The sequence below is a fragment of the Cenococcum geophilum genome, assembly GCF_001692895.1.
Source record: "Cenococcum geophilum 1.58 unplaced genomic scaffold K441scaffold_1, whole genome shotgun sequence".
NCBI lineage: Eukaryota > Fungi > Ascomycota > Dothideomycetes > Gloniales > Gloniaceae > Cenococcum > Cenococcum geophilum.
The window spans coordinates 5,466,755-5,480,387 of record NW_027137559.1 but is presented as its reverse complement, the minus strand read 5'-3'; the positions used below and the strand labels follow the sequence as shown (position 1 = coordinate 5,480,387).

Genomic DNA, 13,633 nt, shown 5'->3' with positions numbered 1-13,633 from the left:
ACTAGGGGGTAGAGGGTTAGAAGAGAAGACTTAAGATTAGTCTCTAAAGCTATAGTTACTAGAAGAATCTATTATATAGTAGAGATTTTAAGTTAAAGTGTGCGATCTAATATATATTACGATAAGCGAATTGAAATAAATTGATATCGGATAATCCGGTATCCGATATCGATTTGTTTTAATTCGCTTATCGTAATTTTTGGCCACACTGCTCCGAAGACAGGGCTGCCGGGACCTTGGTGTTTGTTGTCGGGATCTCGTCCAGATCTCTTGGCGGGTGATCGTTCTCCACAAAACATCCCAGTCGCAACCCTCCGCCACCCTTTTAACTTTTCAGCAGTTTCCTCAATATCCTCAAAATGTCAATTCCTATGACCCAATTGGGCGGTCGCGGTGCTACCTCCTTTCCAAACATGACCATTGTCACCCTCAAACCCTCCGTTTCATCTCTGCTAACACCTTCCAGCCCTCAACCACAGCTCGGCCGGCACTGAGGCTGAATACGACCGCCTGCGCGACCTTGCACGCCAGGAGGCTGCCAAGCGAAGCTCGTGTTTCGACCGTGCACACCAAGCCTACGAGTCCGGCAATGGTGCTCTCGCTCATGAACTCTCGGAAGAAGGAAAGCGCCATGCCGCGCAAATGGACAAGTACAACAAGCAGGCTTCAGACTACATTTTTAGGGAGAACAATGCAGAGGGCAGAGTGGACTCAGATACTATTGATCTGCACGGCCAGTTTGTTGAAGAAGCCGAGGAGATTCTGGAGCAGCGGATTCGGTATGCGCAGCAGACTAGGCAAACGCATCTCCACGTGTAAGGCTCTTTGGCTCTTTGGCTCTCTTTGCGCAAGTCCGAGGAGGCGCTGACAGGAGGTACCATGAAGCATTGTGGGCAAGGGAAACCATAGCCGGAACCATGTCCAGAGGATGAAGCCACGCATTGAGCAAGTGTGCCAGGAGCTAGGCTTGCAGTACTCAACGGAGGAAAACGAAGGTCGCATGTATATCAACCTTACTGGGGCTCCAGCACAGATGCCACCTGCGCCACATCATGGTGGGGGTGGCTATCAGCAAGGTGGGCAGCAGCAGCACCATGGAGGCCAGCAGCACCACGGACAGCAACAGCACCATGGCGGGCAGCAGCAGCAACAGCAGGGCCAGAATGACGAGGTTGAGGAGGTGGCTAAGAAGTTGTTGCCAAGAGTATTCAAGGCCCTTAGAGGGTGCTGTATTGTGATGTGATAGTAGTAGAGGGACTATTTAAAGATACCCTACGGCAATGCTGACGCAGGAAATGGCAATTTCAAACTAGAAATGGGGGTTAGGGGCTGGGGTTTTGTTATAATATATCGTGGATCTTATCGCATGATTGGGTATAAGAGCTTAATATGATTGGGATAGAGTGTACACGAGGACGCTGTATATATCTGTCAAAGTTATCCATCCAAGAACATTTTTTGATCATCGTGTGACTCTTTGGTCGATTAACTCCCTTACAACCATGCATTCATCGCATTTGGATCTTTCTCCGCCACTCTTCCTCAATTTGTCCCAAATAGTTCCTTCTGGGTATCATAGGCATAAGACAAATCAAGGTGCCAGTAATTCGGTGCCGTCACCTTTGTTAACAACCACGCCTGCTCCAAAACATCCACAACATCCTGTGGCAGTGGCCCCCTCTCACAAAATTCCAGATTCATCTCTAATTGCTCGAACCTACTAACACCCATAATAATCCCATCATTGCCCCCTTTCTCCTGCATCTTTAGAGCAGAATGGTGCACCAGCCACCGGAATGCGACCTCTAGCATGCTTAGACCATGTTTCTCCACAACAGGCTCGATGAGTGCCAAGGCATCGAATGTCGCATCTTTGAAATACCGGAAACGGTACATGCCACCCATGCGGGAGTCTTTGTCACTGTAACGGCCAGAGGCCGGGACCTCTTTCGATTTGATCTTGCCGGAGAAAAGACCTCCTGCTATTGGATTGTAGATGACGAGGTCAAGGCCGTAGCGTCGGCAAGCAGGGATGAGCTCCATTTCAATAGATCGGGCTAGAAGATGACTAGTTAGTAGGGCGTTGGGAGGAATGTAGTATGTTCAGATTGCTCGGATGTGAAGGGTTGCGATAATTGGTGGGTATGCAATCAAAAGAAGATTATCATATGATGATAACATGAAACAAAGATCGTCTCAAAAGGAATATAAAAATGCTGAGCAGGGAGAATGATTGAAACACTGTGTAGGGACATACTTATGGCATTGTAAATTGCTTGGTATATCGTAGGCCTAACCCATCCTCGCTCTTTGCACGTAATGACCAATTCAGCAACTTCATAAGCGGAGAAATTACTGAGGCCAAGCTGTTTAAATTTACCCTCCTTGTAGAGTTCATTGACAGCCTCTAGGGTTTCCGTGAACTACAAAAATCAGCTCTGCCCGTTAAATTGTATTTTGATTTGCCTCAGCTTTAATGCCCGCAGAGCGGTATTAGCAGGATATCTTGCAGACGAAATCAGTTGGTGAAGTTTATGGAGCTGCGAAGCTGTTTTATGTTCCGCAGCCAATCAACATCTCGTTCAATAACTTACCGGAACAGCTCTATCTGCCGCATGCAAGTAGAAAATATCAACACAGTTTGTGCCAAGCTCTGTTAAGCTTTTGTTAAGGTTTTCCTTGACGGTGGCAGCATTATGGTCACCAGGCTTCAGTGGATACCATTTAGTCGCAATTGTAAGGCCTCGCCCTTTCCAGCCTGCAGCCTTGGTAAAAGCTTCCTGCTGGCCTCCAACGTAGATGCGGGCTGTATCAATCTCATTGTAGCCTTGAGCTTGAAAATAGTGGAGGCATTTTTTGAATTCATCTAGATCCGTCACACGGGCTCCGTTGGATTCGTCAGGCCTTGAAAAAGATCAACATGACTGCGTTGCCTGCCTTAATATTGTTATCGTGGCTTACCCAAAGGTCATCAGACCAAGAATGATTCGTTGTTTCGGATTCTGGATGATACGAGACATAACGAGTTGACTTTGAGAACAAGGAAGAATAGGAATGTTGAGAAACACAGCGAAGAAACGCCAAAGAAAGTATTTAAATGGGTTATTGAGAGAAATCTGAAATACTGAGCCATTTATACCAACTTTGTATACCACGGAGATAATATATCTCCGCTGATTAAGGTAGCAACTGCATGGGTCGACGATTCTGATAGGTAATCATGCGAGCAATGTGAGCAATACGAACAATCCGGAAGGTTTCCTCATTCGTGAGACAGCCTCGTGCAGATATGGGTGAGTTTCCCCATAGGTGCAGGGAGGTGGACCCTGCAGGCTAGCTATTGCCAAGACTACATCGTCACTCCCGACACATTGGATCTCCGACTACGGGGCACGGGGGTTCTTGTTGCTCTGATGGCCACCACTCTACACTGTCACCGCCTTATCGCGCACTGCAGCCACACCACTACTGCCACTGTGCCTTGTCCTGCTGAGTCGCTTGCATGCCTAAAGAACCAATACCTCTTAAGACAAAGGCAGCACTACAGTCCACTCTACAACCTCCAGACCGATTCCAAGACGATTCGGCGTCTTCAGAACCTCTAAGCTCCCCTGTCCATATATCTCAGTCGTCATCACGGCAACTTTCCGGAACATCGTCGCCGTTCTCAGAAGTTCCCCAATACGGCGAGTGGGGCCAAGAACAGCGTGTTCAAAGGGAGGAGGCATTTGACAGCGATTTTGGTTTCGAGGACTGGAACGACCAAGAAGTCGACGATCACGACATGCCTTCCGATCTCCGACCTTCATATCATCGGCCTACAGATGGAAGGTCGCAGACACCACTTTTAGGATCCAAAGCTGATGCACCAGGGTACGACTCGCCAACTCGGCCAGCTCTTTTAACCCGTCGGTCGACTTTCCACGAACGAGACCCCATTACACAGGCAACATATGAGACGAGGAAGAGGTATACATATGCGGCTATATTTTTGGCATTAAGTCTTGTCAGCTTCACGGTGCAAACTGAGACGGCCGTATACATCCAACACCAGTTGGAGTGGGAGAAACCGTATTGCATGCTGTGAGTATGCACAGTTCGAACTAGAATTCCCAATCATAAATATGATCACAAGCAGATGATCTTCTTATCAGGCCCATGAGTTCGCTGTAAAGCTGATATTCGTCTTCACATTAGATACCTAACGCACGGCTCCTGGACCCTTCTATGGCCCACGCAACTCTTAATATTGAGGATACAGAAATGGAACATGCCATGGCAGACGTTTTGGCGGAGACATGTGCAAATTCTTCGAAGCACTGCTCTGATGGTTGAGCATGGCACTCTCCACCCATCAGTGCGGGCTTCACAAAGATCGCCGGTCCCGTACATGATCAAGATGACCGCCTTCGTTACTTGCGCTCTTACAATTGCCGGAGGAAGCTGGTACGTTGCTGTGAATATGACGACCGCAAGTGATTTGACAGCAATTTACAATTGCTCTGCATTCTTCGCCTACGCTTTTAGCATACCGCTACTTCACGAGAAGGTTCGGGTATCCAAGATCATTGCTGTAGCTGTTGCGATCGCCGGCGTATTCGTCGTCGCCTATGGCGATTCATCGCCAGCAAAGCATGGCAATAAATCTGGAGGCGGCGCAGGAGGAGGCAACGCCCCGCCTCCTGAAGAAGCAAATAAAAGAGCCCTAGGAAACTTCATTATCGGCGTTGGAAGTGTTCTCTATGGTTTCTATGAAGTGTTATACAAGAAACTGGCTTGTCCTCCAGATGGCTGCAGCCCAGGTCGGGGCATGATCTTTGCCAATTGCTTTGGTAGCTTGATTGGATCATTCACTTTACTAGTTCTTTGGATCCCTCTCCCGATTTTGCATGTTTTGGGTTTGGAGAAGTTCGGACTGCCGACAGGAGAAGCGGCATGGATGATGGCCATTAGTGTTCTTGCTAATGCAAGTAAGTTAATACTGCTGTGTCTTGCCTAGACCCCGCAACTAACATATTCGTAGCTTTTTCCGGTTCCTTCCTCATCCTTATTTCTCTAACTTCTCCGGTCCTCTCCTCCGTCGCAGCTCTCTTAACCATTTTTATTGTTGCTCTCGTCGACCAGCTTCTTCCTGAACCTCTTTATTCCCCGCTCACGCCGGCAGCTATTGTCGGCGGTTGTTTGATCATTGGTGCTTTCATACTGCTTAGCTGGGCAACCTACAAGGAGATGGACGAGGAAAAGCGAAAGAAATTAGAAGAGGTCAGCGAGAGTGACCTCGAAGACTAGATTATTTCGTATGGTGCTATTCCGATTTTTGAACATTATCTATGGATGGCGTATGGATATTGGCATCTAGATTCTGGCATATGAACGGTTTTTGTGATATTGTCTTATGGGTATGATATCTCAAACCCAAGCGCTCGACCTTTCTAGGGTGGCTGGCTATCTTTAGACAGGACCATAGCGTTTCGCATCTGTTGACGCGTGCGTTTTTCTGGACCTTCCGGACGTATAGATAGAATGGGCGGCGTCTAGCTCTTTTTTTGAACTTTTGGGTGGTTGCACATTCCAATAAGATCTTAATTTCAGTGCCTTATTACTAGATAGTAATAGAGAAAATCCTGCCAAAAGGTAAGACTAGCGCGTTTGCTCGGGATCAATAGATCCGATGTTGTCCCCGGACGACATCTCAGCATACAAAAGTCGGTACGCATTACCCTATCGAACACGTACCAGGAGATTGTCGATTGCGTACTTATAATTGTAGCCAGACTCCCGCGTCAACTACCTCCGAGATGACCCGCAATTGTTGCGAAAGCCGAACATTTTGTCAGCCGAATGAAGAAAAAAGCCAAACAAAAACCCTACAGTACCGCGATTCTAGTGCCGTTGAGGCTTTTCATCGCGTGAGCCAGGGCTAGCCGAGCCAGGATTCCGCGCGTCCGCCTCTAACGCTACGGGGAACGTTATGGCTCGGGAGGCGGAAGTCTTAGGTCTTTTCTATGTTTAGAGTGGCACGGATGGTACCGGGAAGTACACGTCTCTACTTCGGTCCGCTAATTTAGAGTTTAGTCTGACGGAGATGCATACAAGCAGGTTGTATCCGCGCGACGCGCTTTTTGCTTAATGCGAGCCACAATAATAAGTATTTGAATTAATTCTAAGATATAGGAGCTTTATGTTCTAGTGAATTGTAGAAACTGCAGCGTGGTAGAGCGCGTTTCTTTATTTCTCCTTCCGACTTACTATCCCTTGGGCTGGTAGCGTCCTACAGTAATTGGACCGTGCGCAAAACACCAAAACACTAGAACCAAATGTACGCGTATTACCTACATAGATTCAGATATTATACATACCTTCCAATTGTACTTCTAATGATATAGACTTTGTTCCACCAACTCAATATTCAATTCCACCAACTCGAAAGGCCAAAGAACCCCCGCAGCCATGGCTGTTGCCCTCCTTCGAGCCTTTATATATCGCGAATTTTAACAACCATGGCACCCTAAATCTTCCTCTAAACCTCGCTGTTTGCAAAATTCCGTTCTACAGAAACGATAAATATTAGTTACCTTATCTTAAGTGACTTAACTCCAAAAATTGGGTGCATATAGCAATTGTATATGGAAATCTGCAGATTCTACGACCTCATATTTTTCATCACGGAGCCTTGATCCTATTGATCCTATTGATCCTATTGCCCAGTTCTTATCGATAATGTCACCTCACTATTTAATAAGAAACTGTAGCCCCTTAGCACGCTTTTACTTTTTAGTTATCTCCCTCGTTAAAGTTTACCGCTAGGGGTTAAAACCTAAGTCTTATATAATATAGCTTAAGAAGAGCAACGTTAGGGCCTATAATGGATTGAATAGATATATATAATACTACTGTAACGTGTTGTCACGATGACGAAGTATCACATGCGAACGCTAGATGAACAGGCATCAGATTCGAAGAATTGATAGCTACGTACGGCTGTCGTGGAGACTCAAGAGGATTGCTAGAGACCTCAATAGGAATGCAGCTGCGGCTACATCTATAGGGGCAATGGGGCGGATAAACTATCTGCCGAATAATGCAAATAAACAAACAAACAAAAAAGGGAATCTGTAAGCTTTGCAGTGTGTGGGTATTGAACGAGCAACTTAATTGTAAATCTATGGAAATCGAGTGGACTATATACAAGAAATAGGTGGCAAAAGGGTGTCGGTGATGCCGTCGGCGAAGCCGACGACGATGTACAATTGCAGCTGAAAACAAGGGTGGTGAGTCATAGGGTGGCGCAAGCTTTGGTACCGGTAGTCGGTTACAGAATCCTATGACGCCAGCTACGCGCACGGCGTAGCGCATGGAACGGGAGTCCCGTGACGGACGTGGGCCGGGGAGAGGTAGAGAAAGTATACCTACCGGCCACTCAGCGAGCGGATAAGTAACCTTACCGCATAGGGTAAATACATAAGCGCACGGCTGGCCTAATAGGCTAATAGTGCGCGCATTAGCGGCTCGATTAGCGGGGGGAGGTAAGATATTCGAAAATATCCACGGCTTGGCTGCAAGCTTGGCCGTGGACATTCGCGAATGTCGACGGGGGTTGTATGCGTCACGTGCGGCTCAGCGACTCAGCGGGCGCTTAGCCGAGCAATGAACACCACTGTATGTTACATAGAGCGTGGCAGACGACGTTCGGGAACCAGCTTTCTTAGAGACGCATGAAAACCCAATTCTGCTAGATCTTGCAAGTAGATTTCTCATTTCCTAATACCTTCACTAATCGAAGTTCCCGCAGCGTTTTTCCTAGGGCGCTGCGACCATTTCTGTTAAATTAAGGTAGCATTCATGGAAACATGTTAATATCAAGAGGAGTCTGCGACATCACCTTTTTTGTCATACATGTAGTCGCAGCCCAAGATTTCTATGCCGTCCTCCCTGCAGATTCAGCGTTAGTGCATTTTCTGTGGACCCTGAAGGGTGCTGCAGAGAATATCCTATGTTTGTTAGCCGGACCCATGCCGCGAAGGTCATTGCATAAATGAGGACTCTAGTTTCACCCTCGTGTACAGGGGTATTCAGAAATGGTGCCCTACCCAATAGGGGCCCTGTACAGTGCTCAAAGGCATCCGCTCTAGCTTGCTTGGCATATTTAGGAGTGCTATAATTGAATGGAGTACCGACCTAAAGATTTGCTTCTCAGTGACCGCCTAGTAAACGGACGAGCCGTGACATTCCGGAATGCGAGTCATGCATTACGATCTACTACAATTTAGCGCAGAGGGTCTTGAAACAGGCGCCAGCATACTGACTACACTGCGATCTGAAAGAAAGTGAGCCGTGTCCTGTGCATTTTACAAGGTTAAAGCAGCACCGAGTTGATGATAGTAATGCACTGCAACTAAAAACGGTTCAGAGGCCTGGTGCATTTGCGAAGTCAGGTTTAGTGAAATAGTGAGTACTGTGATAATATCGTACGAATTGTAACGGGCCATCAACTATGGTCACCCGGCCTACTCATAGCAGTCGCACGGCTCGTAAGGGTAAGATTGCAACTCACAGCAAGGTACTTGAAAGCGAACACCAAAGCTCAATTCCTAATCAGCGCTTTTTGACCTATCCAGATCCAACCCAAATGGAAAGATTCATCCCATATTCCGTTCCCATTTCCAAAATTCCCGTTCTGTCTCGTAAATACATCTGACATAGCCATAAATCACATCGATCTCGTGAAAAGACCCAACCAAACCCATTTGTTCGCCAGCTACAGAAAAAAAAAAGTAAGCGATCAACGCAGAACGTACCCAAAATCCTGCAATCCATAAGTATCGCCGGCATTTCTCCGCCGCACCGCGCAGGAAATGCATCGAGGATAATATTATAGGAAAACACCACATCCACGATTAAAGCGAAGTGAGAAAAGCATAGCATAGCGTACTACAAAGCGCTCGCGTTCAATTCGTGATAAGCATTACCAGTAATATCAAAAGGCCTCCAGAGGCCGAAGGGGCAAGGACTGTAGACAAGATTCAAAGAATGTGGTTGCTTATTTGTGTTCAGGCGTATTTCGAAGTTTTCATCATGTTGGAAATATATTTACCGAGCCCGCATCCCGAAGGTTTTTTTTACTCATAACAAAGGGTTAGGTGGTAGGAGGGGTTTTTCAGAAACATGAAAATATACAAAACGAAATAGGACCTTGAGAAGGGAGGGCATTACTGAATTGGACCAAATTGCCCAGCAGAGCCTAGCGAGATGTAATATTGCCATATTTTCGTCCTGGCCAGGCGGGTAATCTTTCTCCTTTAGTGTTGTGAACGCGTAATCGCTAGCCGGACTTCACGTTACTCGTGAAGGTAGTCACTCATGAAGATAGTATATAACGTAGCCCGCAACAAGGAGAGTGTAAATGGTACATCGACATCGTGTAGATAGCATGAAGATAACGACTTTTACGACACCGCCGCAGAAGCTTCGGCGCGTTGGTTTATGTGCGCAGCGTGAGCCTCCAGGGCACGAGCCATGACATGGGTGACTATGGCGTAATTAGCATGGGCACAAGAATAAATAAATTTGGTGACTTACCAGGCCATACAGCGGCCTTCTCAAGCATGTATGCTATCACCATCAGAAGCTTGGTTCCATAGCCACAAGGGCTGAGGCTCGAAAGACCGCCCGGGATCGGCATTGCAGCTGAAGACCCCATGCTCGTGATGTCGAACGTCAGTTTTAGGTCTGCGTGGTTCAGGATGTCTGAGATCTTCTCCAGTAGTTTGATGTCTTCTTCTTCCAGAAGCATTATAGCGGGAACAGCTGTATAATCAATCTCATCCTTACCAAGTACCCCAAGGTACCGGCCCACGCGATCCTGGACGGTGGCAACCCACTCTGCAAGGATCTGGGCGCAGTCGAAGGTGCACACTGCGGACGAATTTGGCAGCTCTCTTGCTGTAAATTCAGCATAAGTCGCTCCGAGCTTATCAGCCATGGATAATGAGTCTGCGGCGTAGAAAGCGGCCTTCCGGAGATATCGTTCTCGTTTCGAGGATTGGTTCGGCTGCAGGTTATTTACTGTCTGACCGGGGCTCGCTTCGCCCAGAGCGTCGATGTCCTGGGGAGAAGTGACCGCCCCAGGGGAACTGGTTGATGTGTTTGACGTCCTAGTTGAGTCTGTTGGGCCTGATGAACGATCTGGAGAGCCTTCTGCATGAATGACGACTTCGACCCCGTTGGCGAGTTCTCCAGCCATCCCATCAAAATCTCGCTGCCACAGGAGCTCTTTCGAACGTCCCAGGTTCACGAAGAGATGTACATATGCTAGATCCAGTAGAGGAATACTGTCTGTGGATAATGGTCCAAATGGGCTCGGTCGTTCGATGCTGTGATTTGGGCTGGCCCTCCAAGCAGCCTGCCAAGCCTTTAGTGCTGGTTCTATTTGAAAGTGCATCGCCCCTGTCTCTTGCGTCTTCCAGAGGCGTCTGGTATGCCTTTGCCTCGTCTCCCAGATGTATACGTGAAGGGCATTAATCAGCACATAGCACCCGAAAGTGCTGGGCTTGATATCACTCTCTACAGGTTCGTCGAGTGAGGTGTTAGACCCGAAAGGCCGTGAACAGGAGTTGTGTACCCGCTGGTCGGATTGCTGTCGCAAACTTGCCTCTAGCAAATAAGTCATGGCAGAGTTAAAGGACAATCCCTTTTGCTGAGCAACTGCAGGTCCACCCATGGCAACCCAGGCTTGAGCGCTATCTGTAGACCACAAGTCTTCTTCGCAAGGAAGGTCCAATCGAATTTCAGAGTTGAGAATCTCCGGCGCATGAGCGTAGGCAGAAACGAGCAAGCTATATATCGCGAATTTTGAAAAACATGAGCGTAGGCAGAAACGAGCAAGCTAGACATCGCAAAGACCGCAAAATAAGTCCGTTTACGTTCCTCAGCTTTTTTCCACTGGATCCATTGTGAGTGCTCATCAAGATGTTCCAAATGTGAACTCTTCTGGAAAAGGTCCGAAGGCAAACCATCGTCGCCCATTTCAACATCACCATCAAACTTGTTGAGCGTAGTTTGGGAGAAGGGATCCCTGCTGGCCAAGTCTGACTCCGGTTTATCCAACCCTGCAGCTTTTGCAAGACTGACAAGGGCTGTGCAATGAGTGCTCGTAACCTCAGCAGCCTGCTTATCCCCACAGTTATGCTCATAAACAAGATTGAGTATCATAGCTTGTACTAGCCACAAAGGAGGTTTGTTGATGGAATCGTGAGCGGCATTGGGCCCATTCACAGCAGCTGACAAACCCGCCCTACGGCGTTCATCAAGGTAGTAGAGGATCATCTTTTTAGCAGCTTCGAAAAGCTCTTTAGCGACGGCGTGTTCAAACTCGTAAAGTGCGCCTATCGCTGCCATTGCCAAAATTAGACACCCACCATCTCCAACAAGGCCTTCGTGGTTAAAACTGCCTGCAGCCCGCATTTGGTAAGTATAAGCAGGCGTATCGAAAGAGAGCGTGGGAATGTGCAGGAAAGGAAGATGCGGATGGAAATATTGAATGTAAGCGTTCACATAACGCTGGAGCTCTATGGTGCTCGGAACTGAGGCAATTTGATTTTGAGGCTTTCCGGTGCTGGAGGCCGACAAAGGAGAGCTAACTTGAGGTTGCGAGTATTTCCGCTGATTGTGCCCGTAACCTAATGCTTGAGACAAATTCATGATCAAAGCCTGCCGAGTCGCGTCGGTTATCGAGTCTGTAGAGACAGAGGTGACTGAGCTATGACGTGCACTGCCATTTATTGACGAAGATGAGATACTGGTGGTGTCTGAATTGAAGGTCATCGGTGGCCGAAAGTATTGGTTAGGCATTCCAGGAATGCCCGCAGTCGGAGTCATGGCGGATACCGGTGGCGGAGATGATATGTAAAAATCATTGGAGCCATTCTGCTCATGGAGATCCTTTGGGGACACGGTGTTAAGCATCAGCTCTGGGAAGATAGGAGCCATCGTGTCTAAAGCATATGGAGCTTGGTTAATGCCGGCTTGCGTTACTAGTTGGTTATGCCACATGGCTGCGGAAGTCTGTTGCCCCGAACCATCTAACATTACTTCACTGAACCCACTTTGACTAGCTGTGCTGATTGCGGATGGTGAGGATCCATCAACAGCGTTGTCATTACCACCGGTGAACACCATAGAATTATCCAGCCCAGCACCCCAGCCGAAGCTGTCGTCTTCCTCCATTGCCGTGGCCCCAGGAAGCTGACCACCAAAAGGATGAAAAGGCGAAGCCGGAGCACCCAAGCCGAAGTGCAATTGGGCTGGATTGATGGTTGAGCTAGATGATCCAAAGTACTTATCAATATCGAAGTTTTCGCCAAATCCTTGAATGGGAGCAGTGCGGAGACCTCCGCCTAGATTGAGCCCAAGATGCGTATCAAGTTTTGGTAAACCGTGTTGGTTCCCATGATTTCCTAAAGAGGTAGACATGCCCCTATAATCAAAACCACCAACCCCAGAAAGGCCTGAAAAGCTGGAATGGTGGCTATGCCCGGAATGCCCACCACTTCTTCCCGCGGATGAATTGGCCGAAGCAAGCAAGTTATTGAACGCTGTACCATCGATGTGGCTGATTGTGTTTGCCCGTGGCCTCATCCCCGCGGTGCCAGAAACACCAGATGTACCCGTAATGCTGCTTGCTACGGAGTTCTTCCGGACCCTACCGGTGCCGCTTGGAGGCAAACCGGTCGTGCTTTCGCGTCGACCACTTCTAGGCCGGGTAGATGCAGCACCTTGTTGATGAAGCTTCTGCTGGTGCCGGAGTAACAAGTCCCGCCTCGCAAAGCACCTCGTGCATTGCGGGCACTCGAATGGCTTTTCTTTTGTATGAGACCTTTCATGGCGCTTCAAATGTTCCAGCCTCGCGAAGGATCGACTACACGTTCCGCATACATGTGGTCTTGGCTTATCAGTCTTGGGAGGTGGGAAACTGGCCATCGTGTTTTGTGGACCATCTGTCTTTGCGGGTTGTGCTGGCGCTGTGTCCGATGTGCTATGTCAGTAGAGTTCGGCAGGAAAATGCATATGCTGTTAAGCTCACCGCTGCCATTTCCTGCACCGCCAGCGCTATTGGTGCTCGCCGGAGTGGTTGACGGGCCCATTGTAGAATCATGTGAGTTTTCAGCGTCTGCTACTATGCTCTTTCCTTGAATCGCAGCCTTGGGCGTTGGCAGAGCTCAAAGGAAACCTTGACTGAGTCCGAGAGATATTTTCACGGAAATTAAGCTTTGGGAGGTCGTTCCAAGCTCTTGGAGCTGATTCTGTCGTTATTCTGGACACTATCACCGCCAATCGGAACTTTCAAGTTATCAGCTCAGCCTTCGCGATGAAAACAAAGAATAACGGGGACAAGGACGCTGGTAGGCCCAAGAGGGTGAGTCAGCGAGGCTTTACAGCTAATACGAGGTCAACATACCTGCCAGGCGTTCCTGCGACGCTGCGTGTTCCTGGAGGTGCCGAAGTCGACCAGCAATGATGCAGGTGGCCTCCGAACACCGGCGGTCAACCACGGCCTCCAGAACGGGTTCTCGCAGTCAATCGAGCTGAAACACGGGCGATACGGGAGACGGGCTTCGACTTTGCTGAGTAGAGG

The 13,633-nt window shown here is 48.3% G+C and overlaps 4 protein-coding genes across 4 annotated transcripts; 2 read left to right on the top strand and 2 right to left on the bottom strand.

Moving 5' to 3' along the window:
* Positions 1–307: 307 nt before the first annotated feature.
* K441DRAFT_650629 (Smr-domain-containing protein) lies at positions 308–1,447 on the top strand (the record flags this gene model as incomplete). Its single annotated transcript, XM_067647062.1, has 2 exons — positions 308–815; positions 886–1,447. Coding segments are annotated over exons 1-2 (526 nt in total), but the record flags the coding sequence as incomplete, so codon positions are not given.
* Positions 1,379–3,269, bottom strand: K441DRAFT_691925 (aflatoxin B1 aldehyde reductase member 2). Its single transcript, XM_067652521.1, has 4 exons — positions 2,962–3,269; positions 2,595–2,904; positions 2,258–2,423; positions 1,379–2,057 (listed from the first exon to the last, which is right to left on the bottom strand). The coding sequence occupies exons 1-4, from the start codon at positions 3,018–3,020 to the stop codon at positions 1,543–1,545; spliced, it is 1,050 nt and encodes a 349-aa protein (XP_067510549.1). The 5' UTR covers positions 3,021–3,269; the 3' UTR covers positions 1,379–1,542.
* A 233-nt stretch (positions 3,270–3,502) lies between these two features.
* On the top strand, positions 3,503–5,289 carry K441DRAFT_533045 (uncharacterized protein; the record flags this gene model as incomplete). The annotated part of the gene is made up of 3 exons (XM_067642262.1): positions 3,503–4,083; positions 4,198–4,970; positions 5,024–5,289. The coding sequence occupies 3 exons, from the start codon at positions 3,503–3,505 to the stop codon at positions 5,287–5,289; spliced, it is 1,620 nt and encodes a 539-aa protein (XP_067510548.1).
* Positions 5,290–9,446: 4,157 nt separating this feature from the next.
* On the bottom strand, positions 9,447–12,978 carry K441DRAFT_531650 (uncharacterized protein; the record flags this gene model as incomplete). The annotated part of the gene is made up of 3 exons (XM_067642213.1): positions 9,447–9,529; positions 9,580–10,835; positions 10,892–12,978. The coding sequence occupies 3 exons, from the start codon at positions 12,976–12,978 to the stop codon at positions 9,447–9,449; spliced, it is 3,426 nt and encodes a 1,141-aa protein (XP_067510547.1).
* Positions 12,979–13,633: the final 655 nt, after the last annotated feature.

Bases quoted from the DNA above. Each gene is read 5' to 3' on its own strand.
- K441DRAFT_691925 (XM_067652521.1), bottom strand. From the start codon at position 3,020: ATGTCTCGTATCATCCAGAATCCGAAACAACGAATCATTCTTGGTCTG. The intron at 2,905-2,961 runs GTAAGCCACGAT...ATCTTTTTCAAG, and splicing joins CTTGGTCTGATGACCTTTGG to GCCTGACGAATCCAACGGAG. The intron at 2,424-2,594 runs GTAAGTTATTGA...TGATTTTTGTAG, and splicing joins CGGCAGATAGAGCTGTTCCG to TTCACGGAAACCCTAGAGGC.